The 24079-nt window shown below is 43.0% G+C and overlaps 2 protein-coding genes across 6 annotated transcripts in view; one reads left to right on the top strand and one right to left on the bottom strand.

Annotated features, from left to right (window-relative positions):
* The window catches only part of usp9 (ubiquitin specific peptidase 9), a 40617-nt gene extending 20465 nt beyond the window's left edge, over positions 1–20152 (top strand). For 3 of the 5 annotated variants that reach the window (XM_041950054.1, XM_041950051.1, XM_041950052.1), the window contains 30 exons: positions 805–900; positions 1101–1312; positions 1741–1981; positions 2277–2426; positions 2875–2995; positions 3115–3245; positions 3605–3883; positions 4012–4149; positions 4446–4583; positions 4931–5097; positions 5223–5331; positions 5479–5625; positions 5733–5879; positions 6003–6210; positions 6310–6530; positions 6834–7021; positions 7115–7288; positions 7404–7545; positions 7707–8460; positions 10271–10394; positions 10477–10702; positions 10900–11029; positions 11179–11364; positions 12149–12369; positions 13918–14006; positions 14102–14258; positions 14580–14792; positions 15685–15714; positions 17477–17575; positions 18044–20152. In XM_041950054.1, the coding sequence (XP_041805988.1) occupies positions 805–900; positions 1101–1312; positions 1741–1981; positions 2277–2426; positions 2875–2995; positions 3115–3245; positions 3605–3883; positions 4012–4149; positions 4446–4583; positions 4931–5097; positions 5223–5331; positions 5479–5625; positions 5733–5879; positions 6003–6210; positions 6310–6530; positions 6834–7021; positions 7115–7288; positions 7404–7545; positions 7707–8460; positions 10271–10394; positions 10477–10702; positions 10900–11029; positions 11179–11364; positions 12149–12369; positions 13918–14006; positions 14102–14258; positions 14580–14792; positions 15685–15714; positions 17477–17575; positions 18044–18274 (5469 nt within the window). In that variant the 3' untranslated portion in view covers positions 18275–20152. The remainder of the gene's footprint in view (positions 1–804; positions 901–1100; positions 1313–1740; positions 1982–2276; positions 2427–2874; positions 2996–3114; positions 3246–3604; positions 3884–4011; positions 4150–4445; positions 4584–4930; positions 5098–5222; positions 5332–5478; positions 5626–5732; positions 5880–6002; positions 6211–6309; positions 6531–6833; positions 7022–7114; positions 7289–7403; positions 7546–7706; positions 8461–10270; positions 10395–10476; positions 10703–10899; positions 11030–11178; positions 11365–12148; positions 12370–13917; positions 14007–14101; positions 14259–14579; positions 14793–15684; positions 15715–17476; positions 17576–18043) is intronic. The other 2 variants (XM_041950055.1, XM_041950053.1) reach the window with 1 other exon arrangement.
* Positions 20153–21016: 864 nt separating this feature from the next.
* rpl8 (ribosomal protein L8) lies at positions 21017–23580 on the bottom strand. The gene is made up of 5 exons (XM_041950246.1): positions 23394–23580; positions 23147–23288; positions 22497–22715; positions 22220–22335; positions 21017–21210 (listed from the first exon to the last, which is right to left on the bottom strand). Exons 1-5 carry the CDS (start codon positions 23529–23531, stop codon positions 21052–21054), a joined length of 774 nt encoding a protein of 257 aa, XP_041806180.1. The 5' UTR covers positions 23532–23580; the 3' UTR covers positions 21017–21051.
* Between the last annotated feature and the right edge of the window lie 499 nt (positions 23581–24079).

The raw sequence follows: 24079 nt of genomic DNA, 5'->3' as shown, positions 1-24079 counted from the left end.
GAGGCAGGTTGTTGAAAGTACCACCTTTCTTTTGTTTTTGTGCTATGCACACACTAAATTAAATACCTTGAAACCTGGAAAAGAAATCTCCATTTAGTCACCTTGAGCACCACTTAAGTCTCTGGAACTAACAGACAGATGTCTGATTTTAAAAGCTTCTGGTTAGATAGTTTTTAAGTTTGTGTGTTACAGAGAGGGGAAACAATGCACTTTGCTGGGAAACACATTGAGATATGTGTAGGCTGTAGTTCTAACTGAATGACCAGTTGCTCTGCGTCGTCTTGCATGCTGCTTTGGACAAAACTGTCTGCCTAATGAATAAATCAGTTACGTTCACATTCCACACACACTCTGGTCTGCCTTTCAAAACGTAGATGTAATCGTCTTAACTCGTGACATGTGAGAAACAAACTATGCAGTTTGTCACTACTGTACTCCTGTCATTATAGCCTTGAGGTAGTAATTGCATTGTTAACAAAAGAGTAGTTGACAGACACAGCCGTGACTGGCACCATTCATGTGTTTTTGAGATCCTCTTTCTCCCCAGAACCATTTGTGCTTGGTTTTGTCATTCTGTTATATTGCAAGTGAAAAAACTGCAGTCCTGTTGTAGATAGAGCCTTGCCCCTCTTGTGTTCTGAGTGGTCAGTAATGAGGCTCCTCTTAACCTTAGTGCTTCAGACCTCCACAGACTGGTTTGCTTGAAAGTCAGACTCTCAGCTGTGATGGAGACTCTGAGTGTGATGGAGAGCCCTGTTTGAAGAAAAAAATGTTTTTTTTTTTCCATATTCTCCTCTCTCACAGGTGGTAATTCAAGGAAGTGATGACATTGCCAGCCGGGCCATAGACCTGCTGAAAGAGATCTACACCAACCTTGGACCAAAACTACAAGTCAATCAGGTACATTAACTGCTCTGTTTCTTTTAGAGCAGAAGTTTAATCAGCTTGTGTCTGTTCTCTTTTCTAATCCTTGTTCCCTTTCTGTCCAGATTTATCTGTCAACAAATATTGTGCTATAAAGAGGTCAATTAAAACCAAATTATGTGGTGTATTGAGAAATTACTTGTCTTCATTGTTGTACCGGTTTCCTCTCCCTGTAGGTCGAAATTCATGAAGATTTCATCCAGTCATGTTTTGACCGTCTGAAGGCATCCTACGACACCCTGTGTGTGTTAGATGGAGACAAAGACAGCATCAACTGTGCCCGTCAGGAGGCTATCCGCATGGTGCGGGTTCTCACTGTGCTCAAGGAGTACATCAATGAGTGTGACAGTGACTACCATGAGGAGAGGACTATACTGCCCATGTCAAGGTACAGTTACAACAACATTGTGCTTCACCTTTCATAAATAGTTATTCAACATATTGCTGTGCTTCACCGGCTTGAGGCTTTGACATTAAAGTTGTCTCCGAGTCACCAAAGATTTTGCTTTCTGTGCCATGTTCAGTTTGACAAAATTCCAAGAAGAACAAACATTGTCACCAACTTCGACACTGCAATAAGTATTTTTTACAGGTCACACAAGGAGAATTCATGTGGACTGTTTTTCTCAAAATTTGATAAGTTCTTACCAAACGTCACTGAGGACCTCTGTTTTCCCTTTTGAGGGTGTATCCTCCAGAGCAAAACAGAAGTCAATTTGCTTTGTTCTCATTTGGTGCCATGTTCCTCCAAGTGAGAAACAAGGTCACATGTAATTTCTGTTTCACTCAAACCTCTTTCTTCTACATGTTTTCCAGAGCTTTCCGTGGGAAGCATATCACGCTGATCGTCCGTTTCCCTAACCAGGGCCGTCAGGTAGACGATTTGGATATCTGGTCTCACACCAATGACACTATCGGCTCGGTTCGGCGTGGCATCCTGAACAGGATCAAAGCTAATGCTGCACATACCAAGATAGAGCTCTTTATTGGTGGGGAGGTTGTTGATCCAGCTGATGACAGGAAGCTGATTGGACAGCTCAATTTGAAGGACAAAACGGTGAGAATGTTGAACTAGTTATTGGTTATTGGTTATTATTTTGCTTTAAAAAAATCTGTTTTCATTAAATGTACTGTGATGCCTCCTCTGTGCTTGTAATTGTGCCTATATATAGTATAATAGAATATAATAGCACTTTTATTTTTAATGTTCGTTAATATTGCATTAAAATGATTGACCCTCTCTGACTGTTCACGTCCAAAGAAATATTTGTTTTGAAGCCAAAATGAGTGTGCACACCAGAGCTGTTAGACCAGCATTAGCTCACTGTTTTATTTTGTTGTTGTTTTTATAGCTCATCACGGCCAAGCTGACCCAGGTGAGTGCCAACATGCCCTCAAGCCCCGACAGCTCCTCGGACTCATCCACGGGCTCTCCTGGTAACCACGGCAACCACTACAGCGATGGGCCCAACCCTGAGGTGGAGAGCTGTCTTCCTGGTGTGGTGAGTCTACATTACAGACACTGTATAAACTGAGCTTTTTCCATATTACCTCCAATACTATACTTGTGCCATGATAAACAGGGCTGAGCCATGGTTTAATTAAATCACTGGTAATGTGTGAAAGATGTTGTGTATAAGAATTTTTGATTCTTTGGATACAAATTTTAAGCAAAACTGAACACTTATATTTTTAATATATTTGAATATTACTGAAACTTTTTAGCAGATGATTTATTTCCTTTTTTTTCTTTTACTCAGTTAAGGATCCTTATATTTAACATCACGTTTATCATGAAGTCAAAATCACAATATGAAAATGTCAATTTCATCAGGTTGACCACTGTGTTTTGCGTTCTAATCCCTGACTGAAAGATGCAGTGTTGTGTCATTGTGTGTTCATCAGTATGTGAACTGCAATACTCTTAACACCTTATGCCCCATTTCACAGATTATGTCGCTGCATCTGCGCTACATCTCCTTCCTGTGGCAGGTGGCTGATCTGGGCTGCAACCTCAACATGCCTCTGCTTAGAGATGGAGCTCGAGTTCTCATGAAACTCATGCCCCCAGGTATACATGCACCTGTGCTCTCGAAACTATCCAGACAATTGACTTGATGAAAACATACACAAATTCACCCAGGCAATGTTAGCTCCATGGTCATGTTTGTGTCATTTCTGTGTCCTTAGACAACACTACGGTGGAGAATCTGCGAGCTGTGTGTTTGGACCATGCTAAGCTTGGTGAGAACAGCCTCAGTCCTTCACTCGACTCGCGCTTCTTCGGCCCATCACCCTCACAAGTGCTCTACCTCATTGAGGTGGGTCTCTTTCAAATCACAAGTTGAAATACTATTAGTGCCCTATTTTATCCATTTTTTTTCCATTATCTGCTTGACCTGCCTTTGAGTCTATGTAGTGTGGCATTGTGAGTTGATTTATCATGTAAACAGCAGTACTACATCTTCATTAGCAATCATAATATAATATGATATATGACATGGCATGTCTCACAAGGAATAGAATGATTTAACCATGTGCCACATTTGAGAGTTCCTGCTTCTGCTCAGCTAAGATACCAATATATACCACTAATCTTGAGTGTGAGTCAGGTCTGTGGTTTCTCTCCCTTGTCTGTTGATTTAAAGGAAGTTTCACACTATTCTTGCCAATGTTCCAGGTTGTTTATGCTTTGCTGATGCCAGCCAGTGCCACTCTGGGCGAGGATGCCAGCGACTTCCAGTACAACTTCTTGAAGAGTGGTGGGCTGCCCCTGGTGTTGAGCATGCTCACCAGGAACAACTTCCTCCCATCGGCGGACATGGAGACTAGGCGCGGGGCTTACCTCAATGCACTGAAGATCGCAAAGCTGCTCCTTACTGCCGTAGGTTTTGGGCATGTGAAGGCTGTGGCCGAGGCCTGCCAGCCCAACGCTGAGGGAAGCATTCCTGTCTCACCGGTTAGGCCATACACAAAACACACAGAGAAACATACCTGCATGACTGGTTCCACAGTGGTTGACTGGCATAAATGACATGGCTTCATCTTTCTCCACACCCCCATCACCTGCTCTGCCCTTTTCTACAGATTAATCAGGCCACTCATGACCAGGCCCTGGTCCTTCAGAGTGCCCTGCAAAACATCCCAAACCCTGCCTCAGAATGCATGCTGCGCAATGTAGCTATCCGCCTGGCCCAGCAGATTTCTGATGAGGTAACAGAAAATGTAAGGAACTGATTTTTCAACGGTTTGTATGATTAAAATTACATAACATGGAAATAGTAATTGATTTTAATAGGTAGTTTTTATGGGTACTGATCTAGTATTTTAGGGATAAATATCTAAATAGATAAGCTGGTTGTAAAGGTAGATATCTGTTCTTGAAAGTTTTTCATATTTAATGTAGCATTTGTTGTACATAAAGATAGTAAGAAATAGTAGTTATAGTTATTCTAGTTAAGTAGATGAAAATCTGTTTTTGTTGTCTTTGTTAATGGATTTATGGGACTATTTTTTGCCAGAATTTCTTCCAGGCATCAAAGTACATCCCAGACATTTGTGTGATCCGAGCGGTCCAGAAAATAGTGTGGGCATCAGGCTGTGGTACAGTGCAGCTAGTCTTCAGTTCAAATGAAGAAATCAGCAAGATTTATGAAAAGGTAAGTTGCCTCTTTTATGAGAGTTTTTTGAATCTTGTCCAATTATTTTTGAAAATATCACAAGTCTAATAGATTGAATAGAAAGCAGGGACTCCATTAGATTGGTAGTTGTGCAGCACAGACTTCTGTAATGGAATAAAGTCTGTGCTGCACTTCCCTCCTTAATAGATGCAGACTGTTGGAGGACAGGATAGTAAAAACTTGGTCCCCAAAGGTCCCAAACTTTGAGTGAAGTGCAACCAAATGACAAAGACCTTATTGGGCTTAGTGGACTTTCGAGGGTTTAGCATTGCAATGCAATACTATATGTATATTTGCATGTCTTTCATCTTTTGTTTTCTTGTTAGACAAATGCAGCTAAGGAGCCAGATGGGGAAGATGAGCAGGTGTGTTGCGAGGCCCTGGAAGTGATGACGCTGTGTTTTGCCCTAATGCCCACGGCTCTGGATACACTCAGTAAAGAAAAGGCTTGGCAGACCTTTATCATAGACTTGTTGCTGCACTGCCACAGCAAGTAAGTAGATCAGGATTTGTGCCAACCAGTGGTTGAAGCTAAAAGGGAAACGTCTTCATCATTTCTAGCCTTTTATAGGTCTGACAGATTTTCATGTTGGTGATGTTGTCATTTGTGTTCAACAGATCTGTGCGTCAGATGGCCCAGGAGCAGTTTTTCCTGATGGCAACTAGGTGCTGTATGGGCCATCGACCTCTCCTCTTCTTTATCACCCTCCTCTTCACTGTGCTGGGGGTGAGTGGCTATATGCCTTGTATTCCTAAAGACTAACATTTGTGTCTCACCCTTTTAATTATATGCATTATAATGCATCACCACAGTGCCAGACACAATAACAGTTAACTGCTTACAAGACCCTAATTCCTAATTGTCCATTTCCAGAGTACAGCCAAGGAGCGTGCCAAACATGCTGGAGACTACTTCACTTTACTTAGACATCTTCTGAACTATGCCTATAACAGCAACATCAACCTGCCAAATGCTGAGGTGCTCCTCAACAATGAGATCGACTGGCTGAAAAGGATAAGGGTAAAACACGTTCATGCCCATTTATATTGAGTTTCTTTGTTGTTTATCCCAGGCCCAGCTGAGTGTGGGTCTTAGCTGATGGTACACAACATGCTTGCATTTTCTAGGATGAGGTTAAGAGGACAGGTGAGACTGGTGTGGAGGAGACCATCCTGGAGGGCCACCTTGGAGTCACCAAAGAGCTTTTAGCCTTCCAGACACCAGAAAAGAAGTATTACATCGGCTGTGAGAAAGGAGGAGCGAACCTCATTAAGGTACAACAAACAGACCGTACCTGAAACAGTTAATGAAAAGAGAAGAAAACCACCCACTCCGTAATTTTGTCTCCTGTCCAAAAACATTACTAAAAGATAATTTCTCTTTTTCTTCTTGATTAGGAGCTGATTGATGACTTCATCTTCCCAGCATCTAATGTGTACTTGCAGTACATGAAGAGTGGGGAGTTCCCCACAGAGCAAGCCATTCCAGTTTGCAGCACCCCTGCTTCCATCAACGCTGGCTTTGAGCTCCTGGTAGCACTGGCTGTGGGCTGTGTCCGCAACCTCAAGCAAATAGTCGACACCCTGACTGATATGTACTACTTGGGTAGGGAGACACGACTGTGGCAATTTCACCAGTGCATTTCACTGATCGTTATTAAATTACATCATGCATGAGGGTGTTGTTCCTTACCTCTCCTTCCAGGTTGTGAGACACTGACAGAGTGGGAGTACTTGCCTCCCGTGGGGCCACGGCCCAACAAAGGCTTTGTAGGTTTGAAGAATGCCGGGGCCACCTGTTATATGAACTCTGTCATTCAGCAGCTGTACATGATCCCACCAATCCGCAATGGCATCCTAGCCATTGAGGGCACAGGCACTGACGTGGATGATGACATGTCAGGGGATGAGAAGCAGGAGAATGAGGTACAGTGAGAATTTGTGTAGCAATAAAGCTTTTGCCCAATAAAGATGTTCAGCCTGTGACTGACAAAATGTGACCAACTCTAGGCCCAAAGGCTATGCAGGCTGAACTCAGAGCCGAAGGCATCATAATTACAGGAATAGTTTTAAGTGATAAACGGCTTCAAACTTATTTATACAAATCATCTGATGAAAATGTGGCCATTACTCTTTAGTCTTGTTTCCCCGATGAAGAAAAAAGTAAAGAACAGTTGTGGATGTGAAGACATGTTAGTTATGCTTCATCTGTACATTCTGTCACCACAGAGTAACGTGGATCCTCGTGATGAGGTGTTCAGCTACCACCATCAGTTTGATGATAAACCTTCCAGTAAGTCAGAGGACAGGAAAGAGTACAACATTGGGGTACTACGTCACCTGCAAGTCATTTTCGGACATCTGGCTGCATCCAGGCTGCAGTACTATGTCCCAAGGGGATTCTGGAAGCAGTTCAGGTATTTCAAAGACACAACAGTGATTTTTGACTGGATCTGCATTTTGCCTGTTTCGGTAGTTGCTGATGTCTAATTTTCTTGTCTTTGTTTCAGGTTATGGGGTGAGCCAGTGAACTTGCGGGAGCAGCATGACGCTCTGGAGTTTTTCAACTCTTTGGTGGACAGTCTGGATGAAGCTCTAAAAGCTCTGGGCCACCCCGCCATGCTCAGCAAGGTGCTGGGGGGTTCCTTCGCTGACCAGAAGATCTGTCAGGGATGCCCCCACAGGTAGTTGCCTTCCTTTTCCCCATGCTTTGTTGCTGGAAATATTTCAATAATTCCAGAAATACATACTTGAGACCAACTTGGGCTCTTGTTAGCTAATAATTTTCTATGTTGTCAGGTATGAGTGTGAGGAGTCGTTCACAACACTCAATGTAGACATCAGAAATCACCAGAACCTGTTGGACTCCATGGAGCAGTATGTTAAAGGAGATCTGCTTGAGGGGGCCAATGCCTACCACTGTGAGAAGTGTAATAAGAAGGTGAGAATGGAGCACCCATCTGGTCAACAGCCAGTGTTAGACTGTGATTGTAAAGTGTACCATGGTTTATTTAAAAGTATGTTTCCTTTTTCTCATTAACTTCTTAGAGATCTGTTGAAAGGACCAAAGAGGTAACCTACAATGTTTTCTCCTCTTGTCAGGTGGACACTGTGAAGCGCCTGCTGATTAAGAAGCTGCCACCTGTCCTGGCCATCCAGCTGAAGCGCTTTGACTACGACTGGGAGAGGGAGTGTGCCATCAAGTTTAATGACTACTTTGAGTTCCCCAGGGAGCTGGACATGGAGCCGTACACTGTAGCTGGTGTGGCAAAGCTTGAGGGCGATGACGTCAACCCGGAGAACCAGGTGATCCAACAGAATGAGCCCTCTGAACCGACACCTCCAGGCAGCTCCAAGTATCGTCTGGTGGGAGTGCTGGTCCACTCAGGCCAGGCCAGTGGCGGACACTACTATTCCTACATAATCCAGAGGAACGGGGGTGACGGCGAGAAGAACCGCTGGTATAAGTTTGATGATGGTGATGTGACTGAGTGCAAGATGGACGATGAGGAGGAGATGAAGAACCAGTGCTTTGGAGGGGAATACATGGGCGAGGTGTTTGATCATATGATGAAAAGGATGTCGTACCGGAGGCAGAAGCGCTGGTGGAATGCCTACATCCTATTCTATGAGCGTATGGACTCACTGGACAAGGACAGCGAGCTTGTCAAATACATCTCGGAGTTGACCGTCTCCACCAAGCCGCATCAGGTCAAGATGCCTGGTGTCATCGAGTGCAGCGTCCGCAAGCAGAACGTCCAATTCATGCACAACCGAATGCAATACAGCCTGGAATATTTCCAGTTCATTAAGAAACTTCTGACCTGTAACAGTGTCTATTTAAACCCTCCTCCAGGTATGCATCATTTTTGTGTAGAAAAAAAGAAAATCATTGTAGGTAGCCACTTAAGATCAACTCAGACCTTGGGTGGGATGTTTTAGAAGCACTGTATACACTCTGGAAACATTAACTGCAACAAAACCCGACACAAAAGCTGGCTGTTGCAGCAGATACTGTATAGGTAAATGATTGTTGTGGACGCTATTGTCTTTTTATGAACACTATCTAATTTTCCCACACTTTGGAGCTGTTTTTACTTATTTTATTTATCCAGTTCAGGCCTTATTAAAGTTGAAAACCACCTCTGGGATTTTAACCTGGCCAAGATGGCAGCTAAAATATAGTTGCAGATAAGACGACACAGAAACGGGCAACTGATAAAACAATTTTAAGAAGGGCAGACTGTTAACCAGACAAGTAATTAGTGTTGATGTTTTTGTTCCACGACATGGGTAAATACATCAGTGGTTGACAATATACCTGATAAGGAATGGTTGACACTACAAAGGTACAGTTCAGCTCTTGAGTGTGCAGGATTGTGAGAGTGAGAAAATGTGAGGCATGTGATTTGTTACAGCTGCTCAGTATTACGTCATTCCTCCAGTCATGACTCTGCATATCGAATAACAGAGGGCTCCTTTGGTCTTTTGAACAGTGATAAAGTCCTTGTTCGATATCTACTGTGCATTTCAAAGCTTCTCACATATAAAGCAGCTGCCATGGTAATTTGATCATAATCTCTGGCTTGCTTATCTAAAGAAATATATTTCAAAGTGATGCTAATATACATCATCCCTGTGGAAAGAACTAGTGGTCAGTAGTGTTTAGCGTGGGCTGCCGAGAAATGCACTGCCTCTGTAATGCATTATTAATGGAGCCAGAGACCTGTAATGTTCCACAGGAAAATAAATATTTGAGGGCAGTCTGTACAGAAGCACTTGACTGGGACAGAATGACTCAGATCTTGAAGAACATAAAGTATATGAATGGATAGTAGGTTTTGTTTGCTACTTTACAGCAGCAAAATGTTTTTTAATAACAAACTTATTTTTGTGTGCAAGATTTTAAGAGAATCCACCTACTGACCCAACACATTGACCCAGAACCTTAGTTTGGATGTATGATTTGACATATTGATTGGCCCGAATCACTGGGCCGTTTTTGTAACTTGCTCTGAGCCTTAACACTGCTGCCTCTCTTTCTGAGCTGACCACTTGCCACTTGCTGTGTTGCCATCTGTATTTTGTGCTTCATCTAAGTTTATGGATGGAACTAGGATGAGACACAATTTTGTGGTGTTCAGTATCTTTACCACCACTATTTCCAAGGTGATGTGTCAGTAGAGAGACTTTGTCTTGAGTCTGCTGTCCAGCACATTGGATTTGAAATTAAATTATTACTGTGAGGTTAAAGAGCTGACTGTCAGCTTCAATTTGAAGATGAGGAATTCTATACATCTAACTTAGTAAGACAAATTAGTGATACTGACAGTTTCATTTCAAATCCTGTGTTCTGGACAACTGAAGCAAAACAAAGGGAAATGTGTCACTGACATACTACTCGCAGACGACAATGTATGTTGATGTATGTTGTGTATACTGTATACTTGCGTGTAAGTAATTTGCTTTGTGTATGTCTCAGTTACTAATTTTTGAATTCAAATCGTTGGCAATAAGTGACAGAATGTGTTTGGTAGCTGTTCAGAGGTCTCTGGGTGTAGCTTCAGAGTTTTCTCCAGTACTTTAACATAAGATGAGAACAACCTAAGCAAATTACCTGGAAGAGTTCAGCTGTGTTTTATTAATCATTGCTCTCTTTTTATCAGGACAAGACCATCTTCTGCCAGAGGCAGAGGAGATTGCTATGATAAGTGCTCAGCTGGCTGCCAGGTTTCTCTTCAGCACAGGTTTTCACACCAAGAAAGTAGTACGGGGTCCTGCCAGTGACTGGTAAGCTCCGTCTGACTCTGTTTCGGGGTTTCCTCTCTGTTTTATCCTTCTCTATAAATAATCTCCTTGTCCTTCCCTCTAGGTACGACGCCCTCTGCATCCTGCTGAGACACAGTAAGAATGTACGCTATTGGTTTGCACACAACGTTCTGTTCGCGTACCCCAACCGCTTCTCGGAATACCTGCTTGAGTGCCCGAGCGCTGAGGTCCGTGGTGCATTTGCCAAGCTCATCGTCTTCATCGCTCACTTCTCCCTGCAAGACGGCCCCTGTCCCTCCCCCACCGCCTCGCCAGGACCCTCCACCCAGGTTGGTGCTGGACTTTAGCTGAGCTCTGTGGAAAATGGACTTTCATTAGGACTTTCTGGAATATTAGCTGTTTGAATCACATGATTCCTGGAAGACACTTTCAGCAGCTTGTATCAGGTTATCATCGACTGGGTTCTTCGTTTGACTGATGTAACCCTGCTGTGGTTTCTCTGTTGTTTTCCTTGTTTGTGTATCAGGGCTGTGATAACCTCAGTCTAAGTGACCACCTGTTGAGAGCTGTACTCAACTTGCTCAGAAGAGAGGTTTCTGAACACGGCCGTCACCTGCAGCAGTACTTCAACCTCTTTGTTATGTATGCCAATCTGGGTAAGCAGCCCACAGCAGTCACACTGCTGTCACGTACATCTGCTCCTTAGTGAAATGTACAAGTAAGGTTTATGCAAAATATAAATGATAATTAGTTTGGTTCTGAAAATGCTGCCTTTTCCCCCCTTCACTACTCCTACCACACACAGGCTTGGCAGAAAAGACCCAGCTGTTGAAGCTGAATGTCCCTGCCACTTTCATGTTGGTCGCTCTGGACGAGGGTCCCGGCCCTCCCATTAAGTACCAGTACGCTGAGCTGGGCAAGCTCTACACTGTGGTCTCCCAGCTGGTTCGTTGCTGTGATGTCTCCTCACGCATGCAGTCTTCTATCAATGGTGAGTGCTTTGCTCTTCAGCCACACACAGTGTGACATGAACTGAGCTGAAACAAGCCAGTAATAAATCACAAGATAGCCTGGGATGGTTCGGGGTGTGGAGAGTTGGAGCCCAATGAGGATTTTCATCCTTGCTCAGGATCTAGTGACTGACAAAGCAGCCACTCTGAGCCTCTGTGTTGTGTAGGCAGAGCTTGGAGCTGAGGGCTTTCAGAGATGAACAATAAAAGCACCTTCTGAAGAAAACTTGTACAACCCTGAATTCACAAAAGTTGGGACTCTGTGTAAAACAAATCATCCTTTTTTACACGCACTCAATTGAACAGAAGACAGATAGTCATAGTTATCAGCTTCGTTGATTTTTCTTTGTATATTCTCATACTGAATTTGTGCCAGCAGTATGTTTACAGGAGCAACAAAAGCCTGGGAAAGTTGTGGAATGCTCCAAAAACACCTGTTAGGAACATTCCACAGGTAAACAGGTTGATTGGTAGCAGGTGATAGTATCATGATTGGGTATAAAAGGAGCATCGTGGAAAGGCTCAGTCGCTCACAACTCCACTTTGTGAACATGTGATTGTACAAAGGATATCACTACATGGGCTCAGGAACACTTCAGAAAACCCATTGTTTGTGCCCCATGTTTCCAAATGATTGCATTCTGTTTTTATTTACGTTTTACACAGCATCCCAACTTTTTTGCAATGTGGTGGGTTGTGTATGCCTCTAATAATTACCTATATTTCAAATTAAAGTTCTCTAAATTGCTTCTCTGCCCTCTCCAGGTAACCCTCCTCTCCCTAACCCATATGGTGACACCAACCTGACAGCCCCAGTGATGCCTGTGCAGCAGCTGGTGGCAGAGATCCTGTTTGTGAGGACCAGCTATGTGAAGAAGATCATCGAGGACTGCAGCAACTCTGAGGAGACAGTGAAGCTGCTTCGCTTCAGCTGCTGGGAGAACCCTCAGTTCTCCTCCACTGTGCTCAGTGAGCTGCTCTGGCAGGTAAATCTCTCTCTGAATCTCTCATGTTTCTTAAGATGAGCATTTTATTTTGCACACAGAAATGAAAATATTCCACAAAACACAAAAAGGGTCAAAATTATTAGCCCCACACATGCTAATAGTCAATTGTGAATCCTTTTTGCTGGATAACTGCCTGCAGTCGTTTGTTGTAGTTTTCAACAAGTCTCTGACACTTCTTTTGAGGAATCCCACCCTGTTCTTCTTTGGCAAATCTCTCAAGTTCCTCCAGATTTGATGGTCTTCTGGCATGGACATTTTTCTTAAGGTCACCCCACATATTTTCAATTGGATTTAAGTCAGGGCTTTGTGCAGGCCATTCGATTACATTCACCTTGGTCTTCTGGAGATAGTTCTTGATGTATGTTTAGGATCGTTGTCATGTTGGAGGATGAAGCGACGACTTATACCCAGTTTTACTGCTGACTGCTTAAGGGTTTCTTTCAAAATCTCCACCTATTTTTCTTTATTCATAGTCCTTCCACCTTGACAAAATTTCCAGTTCCAGACGCACTGAAGCATCCCCACAGCATAACACTCCCACCACCGTGTTTCACTGTGGGGACGGTGTTCTTCGGGTTAAATGCCTGTCCCTTTTTTCTCCAAACGTACGCAGTGTCTCTATGGCCAAAGAGCTCTAGTTTAGTCTCATCAGACCGTAACACACGCTTCCAGTATGAATAATCTTTCTCCAGGTTATCCCGAACATACTTAAGTCTGGCTTTTCCTCAAAAGTGGAGTTTTTCTTGGTCTGCAACCTCGCAGTCCATTTCTGTGCAGAGCTCTAGTGATGGTCTTCTTAGCGACTATGATTCCTGATGTGGCCAAGTCATTCACCAGTGTCTTGGCAGTTGTTCTGGGGTCTTCAGACACGTCTCTCACTAGTTTTCCAGTGTCTTTGAAATTGTTCGCTCCCTACCTCTGCCAGGCTTGTTCTGCACCGCGTGGCTGTCTTTGAATTTCTGGGTTATACCTCTCACTCCAGTTCTTGACACTTGGAAATGCTTGGATAGCTTTGTATATCCTCCTCCTGTTTTGTGTGGATCAATAATTCTTTTTCTCAAGTCCAAACTGATTTCCTTTGTTTTCGGCATGGCGCTTTCTCAACGGACAGCTCAATGACCCATACTGACGCTTTAATACCATGTTTTAATTTAATTGTTAATTGAAATCACCTATTTCACCTGATCACCTTGAAGCACATCACCCGTGGAGGTGAAGCACATCACCCGTGGAGGTGAAGCACATCACTGCACAAAAGTGGCTTGTGCGATGACTTAATAAATGGTCATTTCTTAAATGGGGCTAATAATTATGTCCCTGGTCATTTCAGCTTTTTCTTAAATAATTATGTTTTGGTGTGCAAATATAAATACTTCTACTGCCTTCTAATGAAAAATACTATTTTCAGAAATGTTCTGTTAAAAAATTCTTTCTCTGTTAAAAAAGTACTTGGGAAAATCTTGAAGAAACCTAAGATTTCATAGGGAGGCTAATAATTTTGTCCTCAACTGTATGTGCTGTGTGCAGGTGGCGTACTCCTACACCTATGAGCTGAGGCCTTACCTGGACTTGCTGCTACAGATCCTGCTCATTGAGGACTCCTGGCAGACACACAGGTTAGACTGATTGCTTAGTGTGTAAAGTATGAGTGCTGCATTGTTTTCTGTGTGATCAGAGCTTGAATTTCTCCTTTCCTTCTTTGATCATGCAGGATCCACAATGTGTTGAAGGGCATTCCTGATGACAGAGATGGGCTTTTTGACACCATCCAGCGCTCCAAGAACCACTACCAGAAACGGGCCTACCAGTGCATCAAGTGCATGGTGGCCCTCTTTAGCAACTGCTCTGTGGCTTACCAGATCCTACAGGTACATTTACTGGCAGATGGACCACCTCTCTCTCTTTTCTGTTCTCCTCTTCAGACCAAGTTATTTTTCCCTGGTGTAGAGTAGTTATTTTGTAAATAAATGTTACTGTATTTGTATTTTGTATACTCAATACACAGTTGTTGCATCTCTGCCAGTTTCCATCTCTCCCAAACTCTAGCTAACATAATCTAAGCCTAATTGACCGAATAATCACAAACACTAAAACAGTAAATTAACACATTAAGAAAAGGGAACTGTGCCAACTGCATTCATTGGTGTACATAAAGTATGCTAATCAACATGTTCTCCTTGTGCATCTAGAGTAATGGTGACCTGAAGCGAAAGTGGGGATGGGCAGTGGAGTGGTTAGGGGACGAGCTGGAGAGGAGGCCATACACAGGGAACCCCCAGTACACCTACAACAACTGGTCCCCTCCAGTTCAGAGCAACGAGACCTCCAACGGATATTTCCTGGAGCGGTCACACAGTGCACGTATGACTCTGGCCAAAGCCTGTGAACTTTGTCCTGAGGAGGTAATGACATTGACACTTTACCCTTCACACACACACAAACACACACACATACACTTGTCTAATGCCACATTAACATTATCTTCCAGCCTTAGGGATTGTGCTTAGGAAGCCAAACCATACCAGCATCTAAAGCTGCAGGACACTGTACTTAGACTGATATGTGATGCACAGTAAAGAAGAAGCATCTGAAGTTTAGCACAGCTGTTCAAAATCACTCCAGTTCTATCAGAGTCTTCTGATTATGTCAAACATCACTATGGGAGGGGTGTTTCTGTTATATGCAAAACTGTGAAAATAAAGGTCACATGAATATTGAAAATCACCTCAAAACATGACAGTAAAACATGGCCGAGGTAGCTGTGGAAGAATGTTATAACCATAGTGTACAGAAAAATCCCACAGAAATACTGTATGACTGAGCCAGAGGAGATATAACAACCTGATGTGTACCACATCACTTCAGCACAAGAACCCACTGAAGGGCATAACACCACCAGCTTTTAACTGGGTGTATATACGTATGTAAGAGCACTGAAGGGATCCATTGAGTATTAGATCGACCAGAATATTTATTATCAACAATTTTAATGATTCAAAGTTTTATCTATCTGTTGTCACTATAAATGAAAAAATCTGACATGGAATAGTCTTAATGATTAACCAGTTAATTCATTGGACCCATTTAGTGTTTCCAACATGCCATTGAATGTAAATGCCCTCCCTGAGCTACCGCTGTGACATGTTTACTATGCTGAATTGTATTGATTCATGGCTGCAGTTCACAATGCATACAAATATCATTTTTTGTCCTCACTTAAAATAAGTTACTTGTATTTTTATGTTGAAAAATCCAGTCAAATGACACACTTCTCCTGTAATATTCCATACACAGCTCAAGTGTACTCAGGGAATCCCAGGGAAGGTCAGTATTCCAGGCACCACAACATAAAGGAAGGAAATGGAACAAAATTTAAGTATCAGCAGTGAAACAATGAACAGTTGTCAATGTACAGGCCTGCAACACAGTTAACACTTTTGTTTAGTTAGAGTTTTGAGTTTCCTGTAGCTTGAATAGTCATCCATGGCAGAGGATAGAAACATTGTGACATGTTGAGTACCCATAGTTTTTCCCACTATGTCAGCTTTGCTCAGTTTTGTTTTGGGACTCCTGATTTGTTTTTATGTGATACAAAATGTTAGATAAATAGCTCAGCACAGGAGGTTAGAGTTAAGCTGTGTTCATAAACAAAACTACCAGAATAATTTGTAGACAGTAAATGAATTAGAACTGTGAGTCAGCACTTTTATTTTCAGCATATAACCCCTTGACATGTGTTATTGTTTTTCTATCTCTTATACTCTACGCAGAAAGGATGTTCTCAATTTTTGTACATGCTGATGCTGTGTTAGGAAGACAAATTATGACCATAGATAAATGACAGAGTAAAAAATCGCCATCCTCAATCCTGTTGTCCACTGGTACAGTGAGAGGAGAGGTAGACAGGCTGCCTGTGAGATGCTATATAGTGGAACCAGCATGAGAAATCATGTTATGCAGCTGCACACAGTGAACAGATCTTTGTTCTCTTGCTGTCCTGCTGCCCAGTCCCAGTGATTTGCCAAAGCAACATCACTGACATAGCCAGTCCTCCATCTCAATCTAGTGCCCTTTTGCCAGTTTTTGCTTCCTCCCCAGTGCTAACTGTGATGCCACCAGCCACCTGCATCTGATTGAAAACTCTTAGTCTCAGTATTCAGGAGCAGTTACAGTATTTAAACTGTGACACCGGGACTGTACTGTGCATTAAGCAAGAGTTTGTCCTCCATTATGCTATTGCAGATTATATATATTTACAGGCTTTGTCATTTTGGTAGTTACATGTTAACTTTGAAGAGACTAAATTAACATGCGTGTTAGTTGGGAGAACCACTCCTTTAGAAAAAACCTCTAACACAAGGTTGTCAATCACTTCTTTCAGAAGTCGAATCAGATGTAGTTTAAAATCTTGTAGGCAGTCTGATATCCCATCTGTAGCAAGATAAAGGATAATAGCTGTAATTGAAAAAAGACGGAGTAGGAGCAACCCAAGGATGATTGTTGTGATGGCATTTATTAGTGCATGAGCTTAACATACTAGACTTTGTGTTCATAGCTCGACAGGTTCTGTTGTTTTTCTACTTGTGACTTCATGTTGTAATTATGTTGATTTGCACACTTACACAGGAACTGTAGCTTACCTTGTCACACAGATAAATGATTAGAAGCTGTTAAATGATAAGGCTGGAGTTATTTAACATCTTTCTTACTGTCAAAAGTAAAAATGATGACCAGCCTTGTCCTTTGAAAATGGGACACAGAAATAACCTCCACGTTAGAGTGAGGCGTTATGAGCACCTTCTGTTAGCTCTATTCCTTAAGAATTAGCAGCAGCTCTCGTGCTGAGAGGATGCTTTCAGGTGTAGAATCCACCCACACACATTATCAATCTCAAACAGTAGGAAATTAGAGTTTCCCACAAAACCAACTCATTATCTCACACTGAAATGCAGAAGCTAAGCATTGCAGCCACTGTTTTGTTCAAATAAACTAGCAATTTCTGCTCTGTGTATATTTCTATGTTTACTCTGATTTACTTTGAAAGTTCGAACTAATTTGTGGTAACATTTATCTCTCTGTCTGCCAGGAGCCAGATGAACAGGAAGCCCCTGATGATCAAGACTCCTCCCCACCTGAGGACACCTCTCTGTACCCACATTCTCCTGGAACCACCCAGTTTCAGCAGGTAGTCTTTACATCCAAGTCAAAAAAAAACAGGAAGGAAGTATTACATCACATGAACACTAGCAGACATTTTCATTGAAAGGAAAAATAGTTTGCCACCTCTGAGAGGTTTGACCTTGAGATGTGCCATTCGTTTATCTAACTGTTAATGACGGGGAGCATCAGCTGTCGAGGAAGCATTGTAGAAAATGCCACAGCCTCTGCTTTCTTAGCTGTGATCTTTAAGTCCTTTGAGACCACCCAGACTACGGCCGTTAAAGGATTAGGATCATTAAGGGATGATTTTGTAATCATCAATAAATCCTGTAAAAAGACCGAACTAGACGATGCATTAGTCTGTCTCCCCGAACATTTAGACTTTGACTCAAACTTGTTGGTGTTTAATGATAATGAAGGAAGGGACATGACACCCAGTGTACTGACGTGGTTCCGCTCCACTGATTTTTGTCCACTTTCTCCTCCCGAACAGAACAACCACCCCCATGGGCAGCCGTACACCGGGCCCGCTGCTCAGCACATGAACAACCCCCAGCGTCCTGGTCCTGCCTCCGCCCCGACTCCAGGCCCCGCCCAGACCCCCGCCCCCGCCCCTGGTCCCACTCCTGGTCCAGGCCCGCGAGCACAAGAGAACTGGGAGAGCACCGAGGAGGTCGCCCCCGCCCCCACCTCTACCCCGGCGCCTGCCCCGCCTAAGGAGTAACATCCCCTCCCCCTCTGCTGTGCCTCGAGCCTCCATCGTCCCGCTCTCCTTCCTCTCATCCTTCGGTCAACAGAGCTCCTCGTCGGGCCTGTCTCTCTCTTTCTCTCTCTCTCTGGCCCCAGGGCAGGGCAGAGCCAGGCCTCCCCTGCCGTCAGCCAGTGGGAGGTGCTCTTCCCTGGCCTGGGGCTGCCTGACCGTGTGACAGGGGCCTGCTGGCGGCTGCAGAGGCGAGGGAGTGGACAAGAGTTCTAATAAAGAAAACAAATTTACCCAGAGCCGACGATGCTGATGCGCTTGTCTACGAGACGAAAAGGTGTACATAGTATGTTAATGTTTTTGACTGTTCAGATCCCCCAGTAGCATAACTGCGTGGTTTGCTGTTGGGAGATGTTGCAGATATTATGAAAAACAAAATGGATATTATAAATAAGAAAAATGCCCAAAAAAAGAAAAAAAAAAACTGTAAGAAGACAACAACTCCTCTTTGTTTTATCACCCATGCTCAGCAGTAAAGTTTGTTCTACCATTGGACAGTTACTGGTCATTCAACTGTAGAAGGACGCATTGTTATTATCATAATTATATTATTATTCTTAAGCTCCTTGGCAACCTTATGACCGATGCCAAATCAACTCACGAGCTGTGGTTGGTTTTAGTGTGAGTTGTGGAATGATTGGGTGGACTTTTACGGTGTTCGGTTGACGTGAAAAAGCAGTGATGCAACATTGTTCTGAAACTCATTGCCTTCTTTTTTTTCTTTTTGTTTCTTTTTTTTCCTTTTTTTTTTTCTTTTTTGGTTTGTTTGTTCTGGTAATTAATTCAATCCTTTTTGAAGCTCTAGTTAATATGCTGTAACATTTAGCATGGCTTCTCACCAGAATAGTGTAGCCCAAGGGAAGACTTGTGATCATAACAACCTAAAGCTGTTCTTAATCCACATCTCCAGAGGGGGTTTTGTTACCCTTAGGTTTTTTGTTGTTGTTCTTTTTTCTACTCATCTACCCTATCTACAACGAGGGCGGTATTTTGAACCAATGTATGAATAAGTGGCTTTTCAATTGCACATTATAATCCTCCAACTTCACATTTGGCAGTCAGTTTTGATGGGATAGACGGCTTAGCTTTCATCTTTAGGAATTCTTAAAAATGAACACACATATGCAACAGAATTGCTGCACTGGGCTATCTGGTGTATAATAGACTGTGTGGTTTGCTTCTGTCTCTTCAATAGAGCCTAGTTGTAGACAGACTTGTGCCCATGGGCTTCCTCTCTGCCATGGGGCTGATCAGGTTTGGCACCTCGCTGCGGTGCGGGATGAACTGATCCCGAGCAGCAGCGAGACCCTCGCCCTCTCGCTCCATGTAGAACAGGTTCCACAGCAGGGTTGTACCGTAAGAATAGCGGCTGGTAAGTCATGTTGCAACTTGAGCTAACTTGTAATTCTGTAGGAGTAAAAGGTAAACATCAGTAAATACTGTATTTAATTGGTAACTTGAATGCATGTATTTTTTTGATTTTTTTTTTTTTTTTTGTCTAAAACATACCAAATACTCCTGCAAATGAAAATATTCTGCCCATCGTATTATATTTAAATATTTTGCTCTTATTTTATAGAATTTATTTTGTTGTATTTCACTAAAAATAGAATTTGATTTAAGAGGAACATTTTTGTCCTTGTGTTATTTTTAAAGAAGATATTGACTGTACAGAGTTCTGCGCCCTGTTTTTTGCCGACTTTTGTTTTGGCCATGGTGTGACGTTGAATTCTGGAGCTACAGTCGCGATGTGGACTTTCACTTTGTGAGGTTTTTTGTGCACAGAAATATAACAAAAAAAAAAGCATTGCGCCCTTAGCAAATAAAGAACATGGAATCTTGCCTGTGTGTCATTTTTAGTAGTGGACATCAGTAAACATCTGCTGAACATCCCAGACAAAAATCCAATTATATGAACACACTTGTGTTTTTGGCAGTGCTGTATTGTTTGATACCAAGTTTTACCAATTAAGATAGTGAGTAGACTCCATTAGGATAATTAAACTGTCAGTGGTCAGTCACACTTTGGTCATGTGACTCTTGAAATCCCTCTTCAAGGGACTTTTACACATCAAGTTCGTTTAGGTGTAATCTACTACTCAGCTTCTAAGTTAAACTGATCTTAAACTAATGCAATCTAATGTAACCGTCCTGCAATTAACCGCTTCTTACTAGGTGTGGTTTGTGCTGTTCAGCTGTTTTTTGGCCTAGCCTCTGATAAATGGACAAATAAACTGCCAGTATAATGCAATACAATTCAACACCACCACAAACAAAATGCTTAAATTATCATGAAGTTGACACAGCATTAAAATCAACAACATTCATAATTGAGTGATCCTAAGAGGAGAAATTCAGGTGTTACAGCAGCATGAGGAGCTATGAAGATACAGGAAGGCAGGATTTAATGCAAGGAATGAAAATGCTTTCACTGCATAGTTTCACTTGTCAGTGGGAAAAGCAAAGGTGTTGGCAATATCAAAAATAACATTCAAGTGTCCCAGTAAGCCGTGACTGACAGCAGTATCAGGATCCTGAAACTCAGCCATCATTGATTTGTTTACGCTTGTGCTTTTCCTACTGAAGGCCTATTTATGCACTTATCTACCACTTCATTTTACCCACTACAATTTCAAATGTTTACATATGTCCCATATTTGACCTTTTGTGTGTGTGCGCCAAGAAATGAAGCAAAAGGGCAAATTCTTTTGGAACAGATTTTATTATCAAGAGCGTCACACTTAATTCTCCTTCTCCTGCACGGTCTTTGTTCCGCGCAGTCTGCCTGTACGTCGGGCAGCAATAAGACCGACCTTGCGACCAGCAGGTGCATCCCTCCTGATTGTTGAGGGTTTGCCAATATGCTGATGGTTACCACCACCGAAGGGATGCTCAACGGGCTGTGTGGAGAGAAGAAAAGGACGTCAGTCTGAGGAACCACGCGAGATTTGTAATGTTGTGTCTGCATCTTCACGCTGAGCCAGAGAGCAAGACCCAACCTCTGACTTCCTCCTCTGCCTTTCCCTCATGTGCTGCTTCAGTGTCACGCACGAACGCGACAACAATGTCTAACCTGCTAAATACTTTGCCCTATTTCCAGAGTGCAGAGACTGTCACAAACAAGCTACACAGATAATGTCTAAATTAACTTATAGAGTTGCATCTTCAGAGACATCATCTTGTCCTTTCATTTTTACTCAGCACCTCTATTTGATGTGATGGATTTCCTTAAATGAAGATGCTCAGAAGGGTTAAGCCAAAACAAATTAATTAGAAAGATAATTGGTTCTCATGTCAGTGCCACCTTGTTGGACACAGCAGTTACTGAACCTTATCTCTAGGACGAGCCATGTGACCCAGCCGCTGAACCAGCTCATATCGACAGGTAATCAGACGTGCCTTGTCTGAAAAACATTGCTTTTTGACACAGGTTTGGAAACCAGTTACCACAGCTTATGAAAGCTTGTGGGGAACCAGGCAGAAAAGACTAGACGTTAAAGCCTAATCACCTCCACCTTCAACAGAAAACCATGCTGTCCGCAAATTTCTCCTCTCGTTTCAGTATGCAGGCTTCTCCTTTTTAAGCACATACTAACTTCTTCCCTCACACTTCATTATACAGTAAATTATTTAAGTCATTATCAAACCTTTCCCTAGATTCCGTAAACACAACCTCCAGAGTAACGCTGTTAGAAGGCACAACACATTACAAACCCCAGCGATATCTATTCACAATTTACCCACCTCAAAAGCATCCATACGTGCACCTAGTAAACTACACTTGTTGTCTGTTGCTAACTCAGGCCTTGAGAATCTAGTTCTCTGGACACAATTTTTGACTGCCTAAAATCATTTTTACCTGGTCTGCATCATAGGTAACATAATCGCCATTTGTTTGAATTCACTTACGTTCATAGCCACACCACGGACACGTGGCCAGCAGTTCCTCTTGGCCTTGTACTTGTGGTAGGCACGACCGGCCTTCAGGATGGGCTTGTCAATACGGCCACCTCCGGCAACCACACCTGTAACACACCGGGCAGAGCTGGTCAAAAGGTGCGATCACAGTCTTCAGTTCAAAAACCAAACTGTGTATAAATACACAGCCCTTCGCACTACAGATGACAAAGTGGGTCATTGTGGAAATGAGGACACATGAGCTCCAACAGATGTTGAGGGTCCTTACCAACTACAGCTCTGTTGGCAGAGGAGATGACTTTCTTGGAGCCTGAGGGCAGCTTGACTCTGGACTTCTTGGTCTCAGGGTTGTGAGAGATGACTGTGGCGTAGTTTCCTGAAGCACGGGCCAGCTTGCCTCTGTCGCCGGGCTTCTCCTCCAGGCAGCAGATGATGGTTCCCTCAGGCATTGTACCAACGGGCAGGACATTGCCAATGTTGAGCTGAGCTGTGGGACGAAACATAGTCAGGCACTGCTTCACACTCAAACATCATACACCGCAGACCTACAATACGGCCCCAATTAATTCCAAGCACTGCCTTATAAGTAACAACCTGCTTTGTTAACAGTATTCTTTTGATGCCATGTCTTGCAGGCTGACAAATCTAAAATTGAGACAATGCATGCAAAATTTAATGGCAGAAAAATGGCCACAAAACCTACTGGTGAGCTACTGGGGTGCCCTGTTGGCCAAAATCATCCCACACCTTTCACGTGGTCACATTTTTACATGTCAGTCTCATGTTTGGAGAAGCCCTCAAAGCTACCTTTCCTTAACCGCTCTGACTGCAGTCTCCCTAGGTCAGATTTAATAACATTTTCACAACTCTTCCAAAATCAAAAATCAAAATCACACTTAATACATAATGGCCTCTTACCCTTCTTGCCACAGTAGATGAACTGGCCGGTGTGGATGCCCTCAGCAGCGATGAAGAGCTCTGTCCTCTTCTTGAAGCGGTATGGGTCACGGAAGGCCACTTTGGCCAGGGGAGCACCACGGCCGGGATCATGGATAATATCCTGAGAGGGTAGACCACCACAGGAAGGCACTGTCATAATGCACACTCACCAACCACCGGCATGACTTACATCTGCTCCCAAACTAGTGGTTGAGTCTCAACCTACCTTCACAATCCCCTTGATGTAACCATGGCGTTCAGCGAAGTCAACGTGACGGAGTCTAGCGGCACCTTTCCTGTGCTTGACGTGGGCTTTGAACACGGAGCCCGCACCTTTTCTCTGTCCCCTGATCACACGTCCCATCGTGTACTGAAACGGACAGTTAGCGTTATTTACCAGCTTGACATGTGTATGCTAACCGAGGCCTCTGGCTAATGCTAAGCTACCAAATTAACGTTTGATGCACATTCACTTTCTTGCGTTGAGGAACTTAAACCGCCGCGTTAGTAAAAGACTAAATGGCAGTCGATAGCGACCATCACCTCACATGTTCCTCAACAAATCTTTTAAAGTTGTTAGCTAACCTGTTAGCCTAGCAAGCTAGCTATCGTAACTTACTGTATGTCAATACGCCAAAGCCTAAGGTTTTGACAGTCACAGAGAGACCGGTTATCAATTTTGGAAGTTGTCTATAAACTTAATACTTTCTAGCTTCTCTAAACGGCTCACACCAAACACAGATCCGACCTGTCTATAGCGGCTGCCGGCCTTTTAGCTGTTCATACCGCTGTTACAGCGCCATGTCATCAATGAGCTACACAGAACCAATTAAACGCTTTAAAACATAGATCTGTCCTTGAAATACTCAGTCGGTTTTATTCTTATACATGTGCTGTATATTTAGAAATGTT

The sequence above is a fragment of the Chelmon rostratus genome, chromosome 13, assembly GCF_017976325.1.
Source record: "Chelmon rostratus isolate fCheRos1 chromosome 13, fCheRos1.pri, whole genome shotgun sequence".
Classification (NCBI taxonomy): Eukaryota; Metazoa; Chordata; class Actinopteri; order Chaetodontiformes; family Chaetodontidae; genus Chelmon; species Chelmon rostratus.
Note: the sequence above shows the minus strand (reverse complement) of the source record. Positions and strands in the feature narration are given on the sequence as shown.

Excerpts from the sequence above, each read along its gene's own strand:
- rpl8 (XM_041950246.1), bottom strand. The coding sequence starts at position 23,531 with ATGGGACGTGTGATCAGGGGACAGAGAAAAGGTGCGGGCTCCGTGTTC. Across the intron at positions 22,336-22,496 it reads TGCCAACAGAGCTGTAGTTG|GTGTGGTTGCCGGAGGTGGC; the intron begins GTAAGGACCCTC and ends GGTGTGTTACAG. Across the intron at positions 21,211-22,219 it reads TCCGTGGTGTGGCTATGAAC|CCCGTTGAGCATCCCTTCGG; the intron begins GTAAGTGAATTC and ends CTCTCCACACAG.